The sequence below is a fragment of the Macrobrachium rosenbergii genome, chromosome 3, assembly GCF_040412425.1.
Source record: "Macrobrachium rosenbergii isolate ZJJX-2024 chromosome 3, ASM4041242v1, whole genome shotgun sequence".
NCBI lineage: Eukaryota > Metazoa > Arthropoda > Malacostraca > Decapoda > Palaemonidae > Macrobrachium > Macrobrachium rosenbergii.
Window position 1 is genome coordinate 72,098,745 of NC_089743.1, and position 17,280 is coordinate 72,116,024.

Genomic DNA, 17,280 nt, shown 5'->3' on the forward strand with positions numbered 1-17,280 from the left:
TAGTAGGTGGTATCATTACTTGAGCTAAAGGTTACTTTGTTACATTAATGCAACTGAAAGCCAAGACTCTATAAGAAGTGAAAACCCGCTTGGAGAAGATAATATTAAAACTACAAGTTAACCATATACTTGGGGAAGAGGCAAAAAAAAAAAAGAAAAAAAGAAAGAGAATAGGGATGTTAAGAAAAGACTACCCGGCAACGTAAGAGCTGTGAGATAACGTAATCAATCTGTTATCAGGTGATGCCTCTTAGTCCACATCAGCATTACCAGTCTTACCATGAAGCTTCCGCTGTTATTTTTCTTCGTTCTCTCGTCATTCGGTAAGTTAGGAGAGCTCAAATGTGTTGGAATCGACAACAAATTTCAATTTTTTAACAATGTATTATAGCGGCTCGTGGAGAGCTACCTCAAGCTTGTGAACTAGCTACAGCTGAGATTTCAGGGTGGAACAGAAAACATCCACTGGCTGAAGAAACTAGAGTAAGACAATTTGACTCAAAATATAAATGCGGTTCATTTACTCTTAACGTTAATGATTCTTGGAATAACAGAAACAAACAATCTGATATGAGCACAAACTTCAAAAACTGAACTGAGAACAATTCAAGTATAAAACACAATAAAGCCATATATATATATATATATATATATATATATATATATATATATATACATATATATAATGGTCCACATTCTCATTAAGTACCTGTTAACTCTACCAAAAGTGATGTCATTTGTTCCCAAGTAAAGTGGTTGCCACATGAATGGTATGACATTGAGAAAAGACCTGTTATTAATAATTCACCACATTTTTTGAACTTTAGAGTTGAAAGAATGCAGTTGAAAGAAGAAAACTTGGTTTAACTCCTATGGCAGCCAACAACTCGTCGTTGAACATAAAGAAGTATAAATTGGAAAACATACGTAGATAAAGACTTTCATAGCTTTTAGCGAATAAAAATATAGAGTAAATAAGAATGGATTCTTCGTCGCCATGGTTAAAGTGGTGTGGCTTCGCATGTATGTGGTTTTACAACCAAAGTACAAGCACGCACGAACTATAGTCGAAATAAAAGACTTTCAAATCAATACAATAACTTTACATTGGAATGATAACGCTACCAAGACCTTAGTACATAAACTTACGTTCTTTATCTAAAAGCAATCTACCACAGTAATGAACTATATCAAAACTCAAGAATAACAACACAATATCACAGGCTGTAGTCATGACTACTGATTACCCACTAATAAATTTCATGTTCCTAGCATAATTTAGCAAAATGTACCTCCAATGAACAAGAGAGATACTTTAGCAGGAAGAAAAAGCTAGAAGACCCATCACTCTACGACAAGATTTCTCTTTAGAATGTTTCTCAGATCAGCCATTTAGAGTTCGACACTACTGGGAGAAGCGACTTGGGCCCGTAGCAGAAAAATCTACAAACAACTGTTGAACTAAACGGTGAATTACGTACCTTGTAGTTAGTCAATTCTCTGTCTTAACCAACGTCGAGAAGTGTGTGTCTGTGTGTGTGTGTGTGTATATATATATATACATAAATTTATATATACATATCTACATATATATACATACAGTATATATATATATATATATATATGTATGAGTATATATATATATATATATACATACATACATACATATATATATGTATATATATATTACATATATATATATACATACATACATATATATATATATATATATATATATATATATATATATATATATATATATATATATGCGCATATACATATATACTCTATATATAATAGATTCATATATATCTATTATTTTAATTTCCTTGGCTGCCTTTCTATGTGTGTGTGTGTGTAGCTTCGTGTCTGTGTTTGTCCCTCCCCTCTCTTCCCCTTCCCTTCCTTTCCACTCCCCTCCCCCTTTCCCTCCCCTAATGCAGGTGGTTCATAGTTACCACATGAGGTTAATTAAACACTTCACAAATTCTAAAGGTCAAGCAAGTTATATTTATACATCTTCACTACTCCAAGATCCTTTGATGTCGTTTTCAGCTCCTGAAGCATTCCTGGAGAAACGCCAATTGGATTATAACATCTTCTTGAAGGCTTAAAGACTCCAGGGTCATATGAAGCCATTTTCAGATGGAGAACCGCCCACTGGATTACAAAGTCTTCTTGAAGACGTCTTCATAACTCCAGGATCCTGTGAGGCCGTCTTCAGCTCCTGAAGAACTGGATAAACGCCCATTGGATTATCACGGCTTCAAGAATCCAGCTGTCTTCGTCTCCTTCTGCTGCAGCCTCGCGAATCTCGAAGTGTGCATTCAAACAAACAAACAAACGTTTCATGGAGAAATCCAGAATCTGTATTCGCAATCAAACCACCCAGAAACCCAATGGGCGGTTCTCCAGGAACTTCAGGAGCTGTTATACAACTTCAATATTAATTACATCAGAACTTTAACAAGAAGCTCGTTGCAAATGAATTTTGTATGATAGAGAGGTGATCTTATACCAGTAAGAACTACTGCCGTTTTGGGAATCCTGAAGAGAGAGAGAGAGAGAGAGAGAGAGAGAGAGATAATAATTCCATATGAACTCATTAATTCTGTTCCTAATACATCTTATTAAACATTAACATTTGAACAATGAAATTTGTTTTTTTTATTATTATTACAATCTTTGCATTGACGTATTTTGAAATTTCATTTTGCTTTGCTATAAAAGTTAGATGTGTCTTCAGGCAAAGATCAGTATCATCTTTAGTAGGCGAATCCCAAAAGAAGCAAAATAGGCTTCAAGGATGAGGCCCAAAAGCCTCCACGGCTCACCAGTCTCTAGAAGGCAGCCTTGAAGGGAAGGGTGCGACCCACAGGCCGCTTCCACGGAGGAAGGCAGGTATCCTGCCAGGATGGGGAACAGGGCCTGGAGAGGGCCCAATAACTTCAAGGATGATGCCCAAGAGCCCCCAAGGTTCGCCAGTCTCTAGAGGGTAGCCTTGAAGGGAAGGGTCCGATCCACAGGCTGCTTCCTCGGCAGAAGGCAGGAATCCTGCCAGGCTGGGGAAGAGGGCCTGCAGAGGGCCCAAGAACTTCAAGGATGATGCCCAAAAGCGCCCAAGTCTTGCCAGTCTCTTGAGGCCAGCCTTGAAGGGAAGGATCCGATCCAGAGGCTGCTTCCTTGGAGAAAGGCAGGTATCCTGCCAGGCTGGGGGCCCAGAGAGGGCCCAAGATCTTCAAGGATGAGGCCCAAAAGGCAACAAGACTCACCAGTCTCTTGAGGCCAGCCTTGAAGGGAAGGGTCCGACCCAGAAGCTGCTTCCTTGGAGGTAGGCAGGTATCCTGCCAGGCTGGGGAAACGGGCCTGGAGAGGTCCAAAGAACTTCAAGGATGAGGCCCAAGAGCCCCAATGGCCCGCCAGTCTCTAGAGGGCAACCTTGAAGGGAAGGGTCCGACCCAGAGGCTGCTTCCTCGAAGGAAAGCAGGAGTCCTGCCAGGCTGGTGAAGCAGGCCAGGAGAGGGCCCAAGAACTTCAAGGGTGAGACCCAAAAGCCCCCAAGGCTTGCCAGTCTCTTGAGGCCAGCCTTGAAGGAAAGAGTCCGACCCACAGGCTGCTTCCTTGGAGAAAGGCAGGTATCCTGCCAGGCTGGGTAAGCAGGCCTGGAGAGGGCCCAATAACTTCAAGGATAAGGACCAAAACCCTCCAAGGCTTGCCAGTCTCTTGCGGGCAGCCTTGATGGGAAGGATCCGACCTAGAGGCTGCTTCCTTGGAGGAAACAAGCATCTTGCCAGGCTGGGGATGCGTATCTGGAGAGGCCAAAGAACTTCCAGGATGAGGTCCTAAAATCTCCAAGGCTCGCCAGTCTCTTGAGAGCAGCCTTGCAGGGAAGGGTCTGACCCAGAGGCTGCTTCCTTGGAAGAAGGCAGGTGTCCTACCAGGATGGGGAACAGGGCCTGGAGAGGGCCCAAGGACTTCAAGAATGAGGCTCAAAAGGTCCCAAGGCTTGCCAGTCTCTTGAGGGCAGCCTTGAATTGAAGGGATCCGACCCAGAGGCTGTTTCCTCGGAGGAAGGTAGGTATCCTGCCAGGCTGTGGAAGCGGGCCTGGAGAGGGCCCAATAACTTAAAGGATAAGTACCAAAAGCCTCCAAGGCTTGCCAGTCTCTTGCGGGCAGCCTTGAAGTGAAGGGTCCAACCCAGAGGCTTCTTCCTTGGAGGAAGGCAGGTATCCTGCCAAGCTGGGGAGAGGGCCTGGAGAGGGCCCAAGAACTTCAAGGGTAAGGACCAAAAGCCTCCAAGGCTGGCCAGTCTCTTGAGGCAGCCTTGAAGTGAAGGGGCCAACCCAGAGGCTTCTTCCTCGGAGGAAGGCAGTATCCTGCTAGGCTGAGGAAGCAGGCCTGGATAGGACCCAAGAATTTCAGGGATAAGGACCAAAAGCCTCCAAGGCTCGCCAGTCTCTTGAGGGCAACCCTGAAGGAAATAGTCCAAACCAGAGGCTGATTCCTTGGAGAAAGGCAGGTATCCTGCCAGGCTGGGGAAGCAGGCCTTGAGAAGGCCCAGAAACTAGAAGGATAATGCCCCAAAGGCCCCCAAGGCTCACCAACTCTCTTAAGGGCAGTCTTGAAGGGAAGGGTCCAACCCAGAGGCTGTTTCCTCAGAAGAAGACAGGTATCCTACCAGGCTGGGGAAGAGGGTCTGGAAAGGGCCCAAGCACCCTAATGATGGGCCCAAAATCCCCCAAGGCTCGCCAGTCTCGAGGGCAGCCTTGACGGGAAGGATCCGACCCAGAGGCTGCTTCCTTGGAGGAAGCAAGTATCCTGCCAGGCTCGGGATGCATACCTGGAGAGGCCAAAGAACTTCCAGGATGAGGTCCTAAAGTCTCCAAGGCTTGCCAGTCTCTTGAGGGCAGCCTTGCAGGGAAGGGTCTGACCTAGAGGCTGCTTCCTCGGAAGAAGGCAGGTGTCCTACCAGGATGGGGAACAGGGCCTGGAGAGGGCCCAAGGACTTCAAGAATGAGGCTCAAAAGGTCCCAAGGCTTGCCAGTCTCTTGAGGGCAGCCTTGAAGTGAAGGGTCCGACCCAGAGGCTGCTTCCTCGGAAGAAGGCAGGTATCCTGCCGGGCTGGGGAAGCGGGGCTGGAGAAGGCCCAAGGACTTCAAGGGTGAGGCCCAAAAGCCCCAAGGCTCGTCAGTACCTTGAGGGTAGCTTGAAGGGAAGAGTCTGACCCAGAGGGTGCTTCCTTGGAGAAGGTAGGCATCCTGCCAGTCTGGGGAAGTGGGCCTGGTGAGGGGCCCCAGGGTGAGGGCCAAGGGCTCCTTAGGGAGGCCACATTATTTATTAATGGTGATGATGAACGCAGGTATTATGATGGTGATCTATATGAGGTAAATGAAACACCTGAAGAGAAGTGCTTAAGACACAGGACCCAGTTCATGACTGAGAGCCACATTTTAACAGCGAATCCTTCAACTGCCCTCCTGCCCCATGCTGTGTAGTGCGCACCTCTCTCAGTATATATATATATATATATATATATATATATATATATATAGTATATATATATATATATATATATATATATATATATATATATATATATATATATATATTGTTATATATATATATATTGGCTGATATAGTTTTATTGAGACTGGCTGATAAGTTTATTACTTGATTTACGTAATTTTATATGGCCCTGCATGCCAGGGACACACGTAACCTGTCAACTGAGCTACAAGTTAACCTCAAAGACAGTCGTTTAACACTAAAGGTCGCCAGCTGGAGTAAATTCCTGACACAAGAATTGCAGTTAACTAATGAAATTAATTAATCTTCGCCCAACTTCGGACGCAGTCCACTTTACTCGCTAATATGGTAAAACCAAAATCACAACGGCTCTTCCAAAGAATGGATTCGAAACACAAAGAATGCAAAAGAATTAAAATGACTTGCTTACCTTCCCTAATGCCTAGTTACTCTTACTGGAATAATTTGGATGAAGCTAAACAATATAATATTTGGCTTAATCTAGACTTCGTAAAAGCATCTACAGTAAGTGGTGGTGGGAGAATGGAACAAGGACAATTGGAAATACAGAAAAAGGGGTAGTAATTGACGAAGTTTTGAACAAAACGCAGACTTTACCTTGGACGATGAGTTGCTGCGCATACAACGGACGATCGGAAGTTCTGGGATTAATTCGCCACTTCACAATTTACTAATACAAGACGATAGACAAGGAGGTGATAGAGCCACCTTACAGACGCCCGCTGGATTCGGCAGCTTGGTTCTCTCTGCCTTTTGTCTGACCAGCGCTGGGTCAAAACAGGGCATGCGTTCATGTCCTCGGGGGTCTGAAACTTTGTCAAAAACATTCGCCAAAGAGGACAGGTAAAGCAAGCTTAAGGCCACCTATCTTAAGGTTGAATATGGAAATTTCCTATGGGGGTTAAATCCCTAATGCTACAGATGAACGTTAAAGTTTGAACTGGCGACGCTCCCCTGCGGGACAAAGGCTTCCCTGTCTTGGTCATTCTGATATTACTACAACTAAATGTTGAGGGAATTAACAGCATAAATATTAAAAAAAAAAAAAAAAAAAAATATATATATATATATATATATATAAATATATATATATATATATATATATATATATATTTATATATAATATATATATATATATATATATATATATATATAATATATATACAGTATATATATATATATATATTTATTTATATATATAATGTATATATACAAACATATACAGTAAATTTGTTATATGGTTCCGAAGAACTGGTAAGACCCTGCAAAAATGGTACGCAGGTGGTGAGTTCAATGACTGGATATCGGGCACGTAAAAGTACGGTCTTGTTCTGGGAAAGCGAGTTACAATTTGGCTCTGGATACCTACTAAATTGAAGGGTGGGGCATGGGAAACAGTCATAAAAGCGTGTGTATGCTATATTAAATGAAGTATTAGCATAATTGGGTTTGACGGGTAAAACAGACTCCCGTGGTATTGGCTTGCACAATTAATTGGGTTTGTTTGCACAAGGCATTTAGTAAAGTGTATGGTTTGTAATTATACAATTATAATTATTAACAGACTTAGCTGACGTGAGGAATGAATGAATGAGACACTGCTCTTATAGATAAATTTTAAAATAAAAGATTCCAGCATTGGGCCAAGAATTAAATACCATCAGTAACGATATGACAAATAATAACAAAAGGGTCTTGCGCTTGACTTAAAAGGATTTAGGATGACTTTGTAATCGCGAATGTGTGCGTGCAAATTTAAGTTGACCTCTTAACAGTTAATGGCGGCTGACAGCTGTCAAAGTTGACCTTGACAGGTGAGTGTGAGGCCAGGCCATCTCGCAAATCAAAACACAGAGACTACAGTCTGCAGGCAAGCACCAGGAATTAAAGAATGACTTTCTCTGAGTGAATTAATGTATGAGTGTATACACATTTATTTTAAGCTCAAAAGTGTGGGTATGAAGTCAGGTATAATGTTGAATGTGAATGCTAAGCTGGACGGACTAGGAATATGCAAGATAAATAGAGACTTTAACAGTGAATTGGTTACCGAAAGAGTGAAAGCGAGACTGCGAATGGAAAGAGGTATTGACACTCCCCATAGGTGTAATGAGTTGCTAGACATGTCTTTCCTAGCTAAGAGGAAAATTCGGCAGGGAATAAGCGCACTTTCCCTGAATTTCATAACTTTATCACTGCACTTCCTGGCTAATTCCTAACCACTTAAGAGCTGTGGTCTTTCTGCTAGAATGCAATAGCGACAAAGTTTAATATATGTCTGAAAATGGCAACGTTCTCTCTCATGAAGGAAGTGAGTTGCGGGCTCACTCCGAGACCAGTCTACTAAGATTCTTACACACAAATTTTACAATGCAATATAAAATTAAAGAAAATACTTATGCTGTGTACCTCTGTCCCCAGTGTGCCCACAGAATATAAAGGGATTTTATGTTAGGGATATAAAGGATTCGTTTCGATCCTGCAACCTTCAGCTAGCAATAATTTTGGCTAATTGCTGCAATGTTGCACAAGCTACTAATGGGGGGTTGCAATTGATCTGCAAGCAAGGTCGCCACTTTTATGATTATCGACCATTAATGGAGATCTTCTCTTACCTGAGATGTGTCTGCATCCATTATGCGTTCAATATCCATGACAAGAAAGGAAGGTAATTTAAGGTTATCTTACCTAGGGCTTTACAGGAAAATCAATGTCTAAATTAATTAGTTATAATTACATAATATCAGAGGAGTAACACAAAGGAGCTCTAAGCACTGGCTCCTTGGCACCTTGTTTACATTAACTGACAAAGCAAGGGTACCACAAACACCCAGATTATACTCTGAGGGAATCTCTTAAAAGATGATTAATAACATATACTGGCACTGCAGATTAAGTTACATAAACAGATAAAGTGCCACAATTATACAGCATATATCCTGAGGAAATCTTCTCAAAGTTGTTTGATGAAAGAGGAGGCACCGTGGGACAGTAGGGTGACACAACAGTACATACACCTATTCTGCAATGTAGAAAATGCACACAATCACTTCGGCTTGTTACGATGATGGGCAAAGTTTACTTAGAGCTGAAGGCTGAGGAGAAGTCATCGAAGATATAATATAATGCAAACTGGCAGTGATACTTATGAGCAATTTAACACAAATAATGTTAACACCAATTCATTAAGGCCTTTAAGATGATTGCAAGGAAGGAAATGAACAGTGGGAAATACAGTTGGAAAGGGTGTTGTCGAAATAACATTTCAAAACCACACAGTACCTTAATTCCTGGGACAAGGAGTCTTTAATGTAGAGCCAGTTGGAATCTTTGTCAATAGGGACAACAATGGTGTGCACAAATGAAGCGCTGACTCGGTCAACAAAGGATAGAGAGGTTCTCTGTGGGTGTCTGGCAGGTGCCGATCGACCAGGGGTCTGCTTCCTATAGAGGTCCGCCCAATACTGCTTCTGTTTGACCTCTGACCTCCTCCTTATATGCCCTCCATTCCTGTTTTTTTTGGCTTGGGTTCAAGATGCATGGTTCCCGTTACTCGGGCCTCCTGGCGATTCAGGTGTTCCATCACTGTTTTTCAGTTTGTCTGGAATATGGAGAGCATCTTGGCAGAAGGGGGATCAGCAGGGTATGGGTTGTTAAGAGGTCGTTAACTGCACAAGGTGCGGCCCAATAAAGGCCTATTTGCTTCTTGTGTGGTCTGCTTGGTATGTACTTGTTGGGAAAGTAAAAATGCTGAATAGCAGAGGGTCAGTAAGAGTATTCATCATTGATAAATATTCTTATAATATATATATATATATATATATATATATATATATATATATATATATATATATATATATATATATATATATATATAAAGAATCAATATTTTTAAGGACATTCCCTTGTCGTTCTTAAAAGAACTAACTTAGAGATATAATCTAAATACAAATACTTATTGAAGACTGTATTTGAAATTATACTGCAATAAAATTTTGTCTGAACTTACAGTGTTTGGACTAAAACAAACCAATGTGCCACTTCCCCCATACAATTTTTGATGACAAATGGGCGCTGCCTGTAATCCAGTATTTAATATGATTCTTGTAATCAGCATGACATTCTATGATAAGAAACAGTCTTTTAAATTGAATAAATTTTTTTCCTGTCATGCAAATATCTATTGTTAATTAACTAATGACAAAATTATAAAAATGACTCCTCTGAGTTATCTATCATAAATTTTTGACATTGTGTCCCTTATCAAATTTAGGTGGCATGAGTATCTTAAATTTTCGAGTAAATTAGCTTCATAAATTCAGAACTAAATTTCCCAGGAAAACTCTGAATGACAACCTCTCTCTCCAACTCTCCCTCATTCTTTCCCTCTTTATCCTCCAGACACTGCCTCTACTCTCTCTCTCACTTCCTCTCCCTCTATCTCACTCTTTCCCTTTCCTTTTAAGATAGTTGCTTCAATTACATTGCTCAGCATTTTTGACATTTTACATTTTAGCCCTTCTCACACCACCCATTCCTAAACTTGGACTTAGAGGGCTTCGGGAGTGTCACTATTCATCTCAGCGACCTCAAAAACCATGGATTAGACACTAATATCTTTCATTTTTGACATTTTATTTTTCACCCTATCTCATCCCCCATATCTGTCAGGGCTGAACTTGGACTTAAAGGGCATTGGGAGTGTCTATTCATCTCAGCAACCTTGAAAACTACGGATTAGACACTAATATCTGTTGTTTTTGGTTATTTTTACATGCAATCCCTTCCCACCCACTCTCACCCCCATTCTTAACAGGGCTGAACTTGGACTTAAAGGGCATAGGGAGTGTCACTAATCATCTCAGCCACTTCGAAAACTATGGATTACACACTAATATCTGTTGTTTTCGGTTATTTTGACATGTCATCCCTTCCCATCCCATTCTCACCCCCATTCTTAACTGGGCTGAACTTGGACTTAAAGGGCATCGGGAGTGTCACTATTCATCTCCGTGACCTCGAAAACTATGGATTAGACATTAATATCTGCCGTTTTCAGTTATTTTTATGTCACCCTCTTCTCAGCCCCGCTTCCTGGGCTGAACTTGGACTTAAAGGGCATTGGGAGTTTCACTATTCAAACTCAGTAACCTCAAAAACTATGGATCAGACCCTAATATCTGTTGTTTCGGTTATTTTGATATATCATCCATTCCAACCCCATTCTCACCCCGAACTTGGACTTAAAAGGGCATAGAGAGTGTCACTAATCTATGGATTACAAGCTAATATCTGTGGTTTTCAGTTACTTTTACATGTCACCCAGTTCCCAACCTCTTCTCACAAACCCCCCTTCCTATCGGGCCAGCACTTGCAATTAAAGGGCATCGGGAGTGTCACTATTCATCTCAGCAACCTCAAAAACTATGGATTAGAGACTAATATCTGTCGTTTTCAGTTATTTTTACATGTCACCCACATTCCCTCCCCCACCCCCTTTGGTGCCAGTGATGTCTCACCCGCACAGTATTCTTTTCCAAACAGTAAGTAATATGTGTACCAACTTTGGTTGAAATTACTCAATGCATTTCAGAGTTATGCTGGAACATACACACTCACACGTCCTATATATATATATATATATATATACTATATATATATATATATATATATATATATATATATATATATATATGTATATATATATATATATATATATATATATATATATATATATATATATATATACACATTTTGTAATTCTTCAAACTTGATAAAAACACAAGAGATAACTGACCATGAATGAAAATTTTGTGCTTATTTTCAGCGAGGCGTGAAGATTGTGACTTCTTGTGTACGGAAGAATGGAATCCAGTGTGTGCCACTGATACTGTAACATATGCCAACGAATGCTGGTTGGCGCTAGCAGACTGTAAGATCGAGGATGACATAGCTTTGGTAATTATATCTTTATGTTGTCCAAAATCTCATTTTTAACGTGTAAAGACGCATTAGTTTATTCAAGAAGTACTGTACACTCATGAGAATGAGTACGTAGTGTCTTGTAAAGCTCTACATCATGCCTATTGTCGACTGAATAATGTTTTACTTTCTTATATATATATATATAATATATATATATATATATATATATATATATATATATATATATATATATACATATATATATATATATATATATATATATTTATGTATGCATGTATGTATGTATAGAGAGAGAGAGAGAGAGAGAGAGAGAGAGAGAGAGAGAGAGAGAGAGAGAGAGAGAGAGAGAATGACAATAAACTTAATATCAAACTTCCACTTTTCTACGAATGGAATAATCTTTATTTATTCTGTAAAACAAAGATTTCATTATAATCAAATGGAGCGCATAATTAAATAACAACAATAATGCAGCTTACTGTTTTAAGGACATGAAAGATACCCATGTGAAGCGCACAACTGTCTGTGATAAGCACAGATATGAGTGTGTTGCTAAGTCAACAGAAACTTTAAAAGGTAAACTGAACGAACTATTTTAGTGGAACTCCTTGAGAAGAAATGCCTGTACACGACAATCTCCACCAATAAATCCCTTAAACACATGCAAGAACGTTATTAGAACATGCAAGCAAAAATAAAAGAGTTTACCCTTCAAAAACCCGAATTGAAATGGGTAGAAGGCACAACGGCCTAAAAAGTGGCATCCTGTCTCCTCCAGGCTTCTGCAGTAGGGAACGTGAGCAGGTCCCCTTGGATAACCATAGATAAAGCAAAAAAGACCTACGAAAAATCGGAAAGAAATAAAGAAGTGTCTTCAAACACCCTTGTGCCACATTTTATGGGGCTGAAGCTGTAAAAGCTTTTTTAAAATTGTTTGATACAAATGTATCCTTCACATATAATAATATAAGAAACATGCTTATAAAAAATAGCCTCCGAAGAGATAGCAATAATGTATACAAAGTTCCTTGTATGGATTGTGATTTATTTTACTTAGATCAGACTAATAATGCTTTGTTTTTGCATCCAAGTGAAAAGTTCCACAGAATAAATTGGACACAAAGCAATGTAATATTACGAATTAATGAAACTATTTCCAGGAACTTGTTGGAATCTGTTATGATTCAGTAGACCTGGGAGAATAATCTTAATTCAATCCCAGGATTATTTTCTTTTGACCCTGTAATAAAACATGTTCCAGAAGGATTTGAAAGACAAAATAAAGAGGATTACCAATAGATAAATTTTGATGTTAATCTGTTGACTGTTTTGTTATCTCCCAACCTTTTTGTATTCTTTTAGGACCTATACCCACCATATATAAACGCCCTTGTCTCTGTATATCTTTAGTTGCTGTGACCATGTCTCGGTAAAAAGACGAAAGTACTTAGCATCTCATTGTTTCACTCTTTCCTTCGTGGCTGTAGCTTTGTTCGTATGGTCATCACGTTTTTACCTTCTCCTGATTCAAAATCAAACACACACATTATATATATGTAGAATCTACTGGTCACTTTTACCAGATACATATGTACTTGTAATAGCCACAATGCCCTCGAAGAATTCGAGAAGTTAAGAGGGCATTGCATAAGTACACATTATATATATATATATATATATATTTTATATATATATATATATATATATATATATATATATATGTCATAAACAGATCGGCATATAAATCACGGTGTGGTCAAATTTTCATAATAAGAGCTACGTGTTCCAGACGTACCAGTGAGCTATCATGGTGGAAGTGGTTAATGCCGAAGCAAAGCATAATTTCCCCACTCTCGACGGTTAAACAACTACAGCAGATTTGGCATTAACTTATACCTCTCTTGATGGCTCAGTGGGTAGACTGTCGACTGGAGTCGTTGGAAGGTAACTATATCGAGGGATCGAGACCCGGCAGTACCGATCCATTTATCACTTATAAATTCTTAAATGATATTTGTAGCTTCATGATTATATATATATATATATATATATATATATATATATATATATATATGTATATATATATATATATATATATATCCTTGATAGCCGAGTGGTCAAAGTCGACAGTTTATCGTTATTCCTAAACCAATTTTGTAAGAACCTCCACCCTATAGCGTAGGTTTATAGATTGCACAATTTAAAATCTCAGGGTTAATGTCTAGCCTGGTAACAAGCAGAAATTGGAAAGACATATTTTTCCAAAATTTTGATACCAAAAACAAATTTTGGGTCTCTCACGTGACATCTTTTGGAATGTACTTAGCGCGTAACCCCCCTCAAAAACAGGAACCAATGGATTTCATTTTAAAAATTAGGAACTTTTTCAGCAGTATTTCCTTGTTCAAAAAAGAAAACTAAATGATGATGCTACTCGTCAATGGGAGCAATTATGTAAAGCTGGGAGGCTAAATTTTCTAAAAGCCAAAATAACTCTGAGACAAAAAACTCTCACAGTTTCACCGTCAAGAAGTCGTCTAACTAACCAATTATGGATATAAAATATGAAAGATAAAAAATTAACTAAAACCGCACCACAATAACTAACAATGAAACTAATATTCCCGAAAAATACATTATAATTCAGAAACGTTTGTTTGCAGTTTTTATGGAAGTCTCTTCATCTGAATGGGGCTAAAGGATGGTATCTATTCACCGCCTATGATGACAAGTTCTCACACAGGCGAGTGAGCACACCATCACAGCACGCTCAATCAGATCTCTGAAAGAAGTGAACTTCAATTACAAATCCGTATTTCAGGACCACTTGGGCGAGTGCCAGCCAGCATTACGCAAGAGTCGACCTAAGTGCCAAGAGTCAGTTACGCAAGAAAATTGTGATAGTCACCATTACGCCCCTGTTTGCGAACGCTCTGGCGTTACTTACAGATCTATGTGTCATCTTTGTCAATCCATGTATGAAGATCAGAAGACAAAGAATATAATGTACATCATTGAACATCTGGGTAAGATAACTGTTTTGTTTGCAATTATGAGTAGTTAATATAAGCACAGTAAATTATCATCAATATACACAGTCTAGGGCTGATAGGTTTTGCAGATTAGATTAAGCTACATGTCTCGCGTTATATCAAAATAGAGAAGTCACTAAAATAACTTATTTCAGTACAATAGCCCTTTCACTGCAAAATCCAGAAAAATGCAGAGACTACGGATTTACCATTCAAATAAAGAAAAAACTCTAGTTCAGTACCTTTACATGCACGAGTCCTGGGATTATGGTTAAAAAATCCTGGATCTCATATGGGGTCGATTATTCAGGGGAAAGAGACTACAAATATCGCAATACTTTTGTACGGGATATCTTTTTACATAATGGTATAATAATTATATGATCATCATATGAACACTACCCGAGTCATATGCATATATACATATGTATATATAATTATTTTCTCATTGTTTTGCAGGACCGTGTACTGCTTCGGTTGAGTGAGTGAAAACCAGTAAATAACAGCGAAATAAGGAGACCTACACATTGATAACATAATGGCTATGATGACCAAGAAATCTAATCTTCATCAAAGCTACATTTTCTAAACAAATGACAGATACATGAATTTTATCATCTTATCGATTAAATAGTATTATTAGCACAAATTTGCATTTCTGACTGAAAAACAAATCAAGATAAGTTGTATTATACATAAATAAGAACTCTTATCGATAAATCATCGTATGACACTGCATATTCCAAAAGAACCCCTATCTCATCGAAAAAATATGTAGTTCTGAATTCAAATACAGTATGCATTATTTTAAACTAATAAACCAATAAATTTATACTGCTACAAGAATTATGCTTTATTTTTAGACTTTTGGCTGTTGACAACTTTTATGTCCCCCCTTCAGCAACAAGGTATTTCATAATTTACTCTTGCGCTTCAATTAAATTTTTGAGTAAGGTGGGCCTCTGGCACTAAAATAAAAAAGGTTGATTAAATTCTGAGATGGGTTTGAACACAGACCCAGCAAATTTTTCATAATTTTGTTTGCTTGTCTATCTACCAATATGCCTAAAATGTAACTCCAAATCTTACTGATGGATTTCAATGTAATTTCTGATGGATGCGTTCCAGAGATGATCGGATTTTCCAATGAATCCAGAGCCTAACGCCTTATTTAATTTGTTTCTTCATTAAACATTCAAACCACAGGCATCTGCAACCTAAATTTTTCTTTTCATATAAATTTTCTTAAAACAGTTGTTGCACCCATTAACTCATGGCCATCATAAGAACATTTCTAGCTCGGCAACGACTGTAGTCCTGTATGTTTTACTTTTCGTTACTGTAATTCTTTAAAAGATTTAGCAATTCTTCTTTGAGTCTCAATTTGAGGCATCGAATTTTTGTTGGAATCTATCGCCAACGGATATCACTGGAGGTTAAGTTCCCCTCAACCAGCAGTACTATAAATAGATTTAATAAAAAAAAGTTTAAAATGAGCCGAAGTTTCTTCGGCGCAATCGAGTTTTCTGTACAGCGTGTAATGCTGTACGAAACTCAGCCACGGCCCATGAAACTCTCTGCCACAGTCCATGAAACTTTTAGCCACGACCCGGTGGTGACCTGTGTTGTTGGCACCTACAGCAGTGCCAGATGTACGATCATTCTAACTTTAACCTTAAATCAAATAAAAAGTACTGAGGCTAGAGGGCTGCAATTTGGTATGTTTGATGATTGGAGGGTGGATGATCAACATATCAATTTGCAGCCCTCTAGCCTCAGTAGCTTTTAAGATCTGAGGGCGGACAGACAAATAGCCATCTCAATAGTTTTCTTTTACAGAAAACTAAAAATGTGCTCCTAGGGTTTGGCACGGGAGCAGGTATGAGATTTCAGGGGAGTGTCAGAATAACCAGATATCCTAGAGATTATTTAGTCTGTAAGTTTCTTTTTAGTTTTTTACAGTATTATTCTTTGCTGTCTAGCCTCAGCATAACCAGATATCCTACAGCGTCGAGAACTCAGTCCAGCAAAGAATTATTTAGTCTGTAATAATGCACCTGTGGGAAAAAACTATGAATGAAGAAACCTGTACACAACTGACAGTACCTGAGAATTGCATGCACGTTCTCTATACAGACAGAGGATAAACACTTTATACTGATCTAACATATTTTCAAGACTATCTCGGTGCACTTTATTCTTAACCTTTGCGTTGTTTATTTTTTTTAAATCGCTCCTTTACCAGAAATTATGAAACAATATAGATATAACAGAACGAAAGAGTAGCTTTTATGCTCCGTATTGACAAAACACCTGAGCAAATGATGGTTTCAGTCAGGATAGACGAGCTAAAAGCTGCCGACCGGAAGACGCAAAACCTGACACCAATATCTTTCAATTTACTGTTTTGGAAGGCAGGACTTCTCATGAATCTCATGGCTTATTATGCCACTGATGTGGAACAGTAAAATCGTACACCTCTTTAGTAAAACCATACACCTCTTAGTGAGAACTTTGATTTATCAAAACAAATTTCTAAGTTTAGCCTCCAGAAACTGAAAAATCTGAAGTCACGTTTGAAGCAGTCGAGGCAGTTTTTTGGAACATGAAAGGTCGGGCATTTAACATCATCTAGAGAAAGTTGATGACTTCAGGGCTGAGCACCTAGAATGTTGCTTCTCACCTCACTTTCCCACGTTCAAACTGGATCAAGAAGCCACAAAATGTAGGTGAGTTTCTTCTCCAATGCATGCGA

General features: G+C 39.0%; 1 protein-coding gene across 1 annotated transcript; it reads left to right on the forward strand.

The window, feature by feature from the left end:
- Positions 1-221: 221 nt before the first annotated feature.
- Positions 222-15,371, forward strand: LOC136828680 (four-domain proteases inhibitor-like). The gene is made up of 4 exons (XM_067086797.1): positions 222-323; positions 11,375-11,505; positions 14,315-14,519; positions 14,985-15,371. The coding sequence occupies exons 1-4, from the start codon at positions 281-283 to the stop codon at positions 15,008-15,010; spliced, it is 405 nt and encodes a 134-aa protein (XP_066942898.1). The 5' UTR covers positions 222-280; the 3' UTR covers positions 15,011-15,371.
- The last annotated feature ends 1,909 nt before the right edge of the window (positions 15,372-17,280 follow it).

Excerpts from the sequence above, each read along its gene's own strand:
- LOC136828680 (XM_067086797.1), top strand. The coding sequence starts at position 281 with ATGAAGCTTCCGCTGTTATTTTTCTTCGTTCTCTCGTCATTCG. Across the intron at positions 11,506-14,314 it reads TCGAGGATGACATAGCTTTG|GACCACTTGGGCGAGTGCCA; the intron begins GTAATTATATCT and ends TCCGTATTTCAG. Across the intron at positions 14,520-14,984 it reads GTACATCATTGAACATCTGG|GACCGTGTACTGCTTCGGTT; the intron begins GTAAGATAACTG and ends ATTGTTTTGCAG.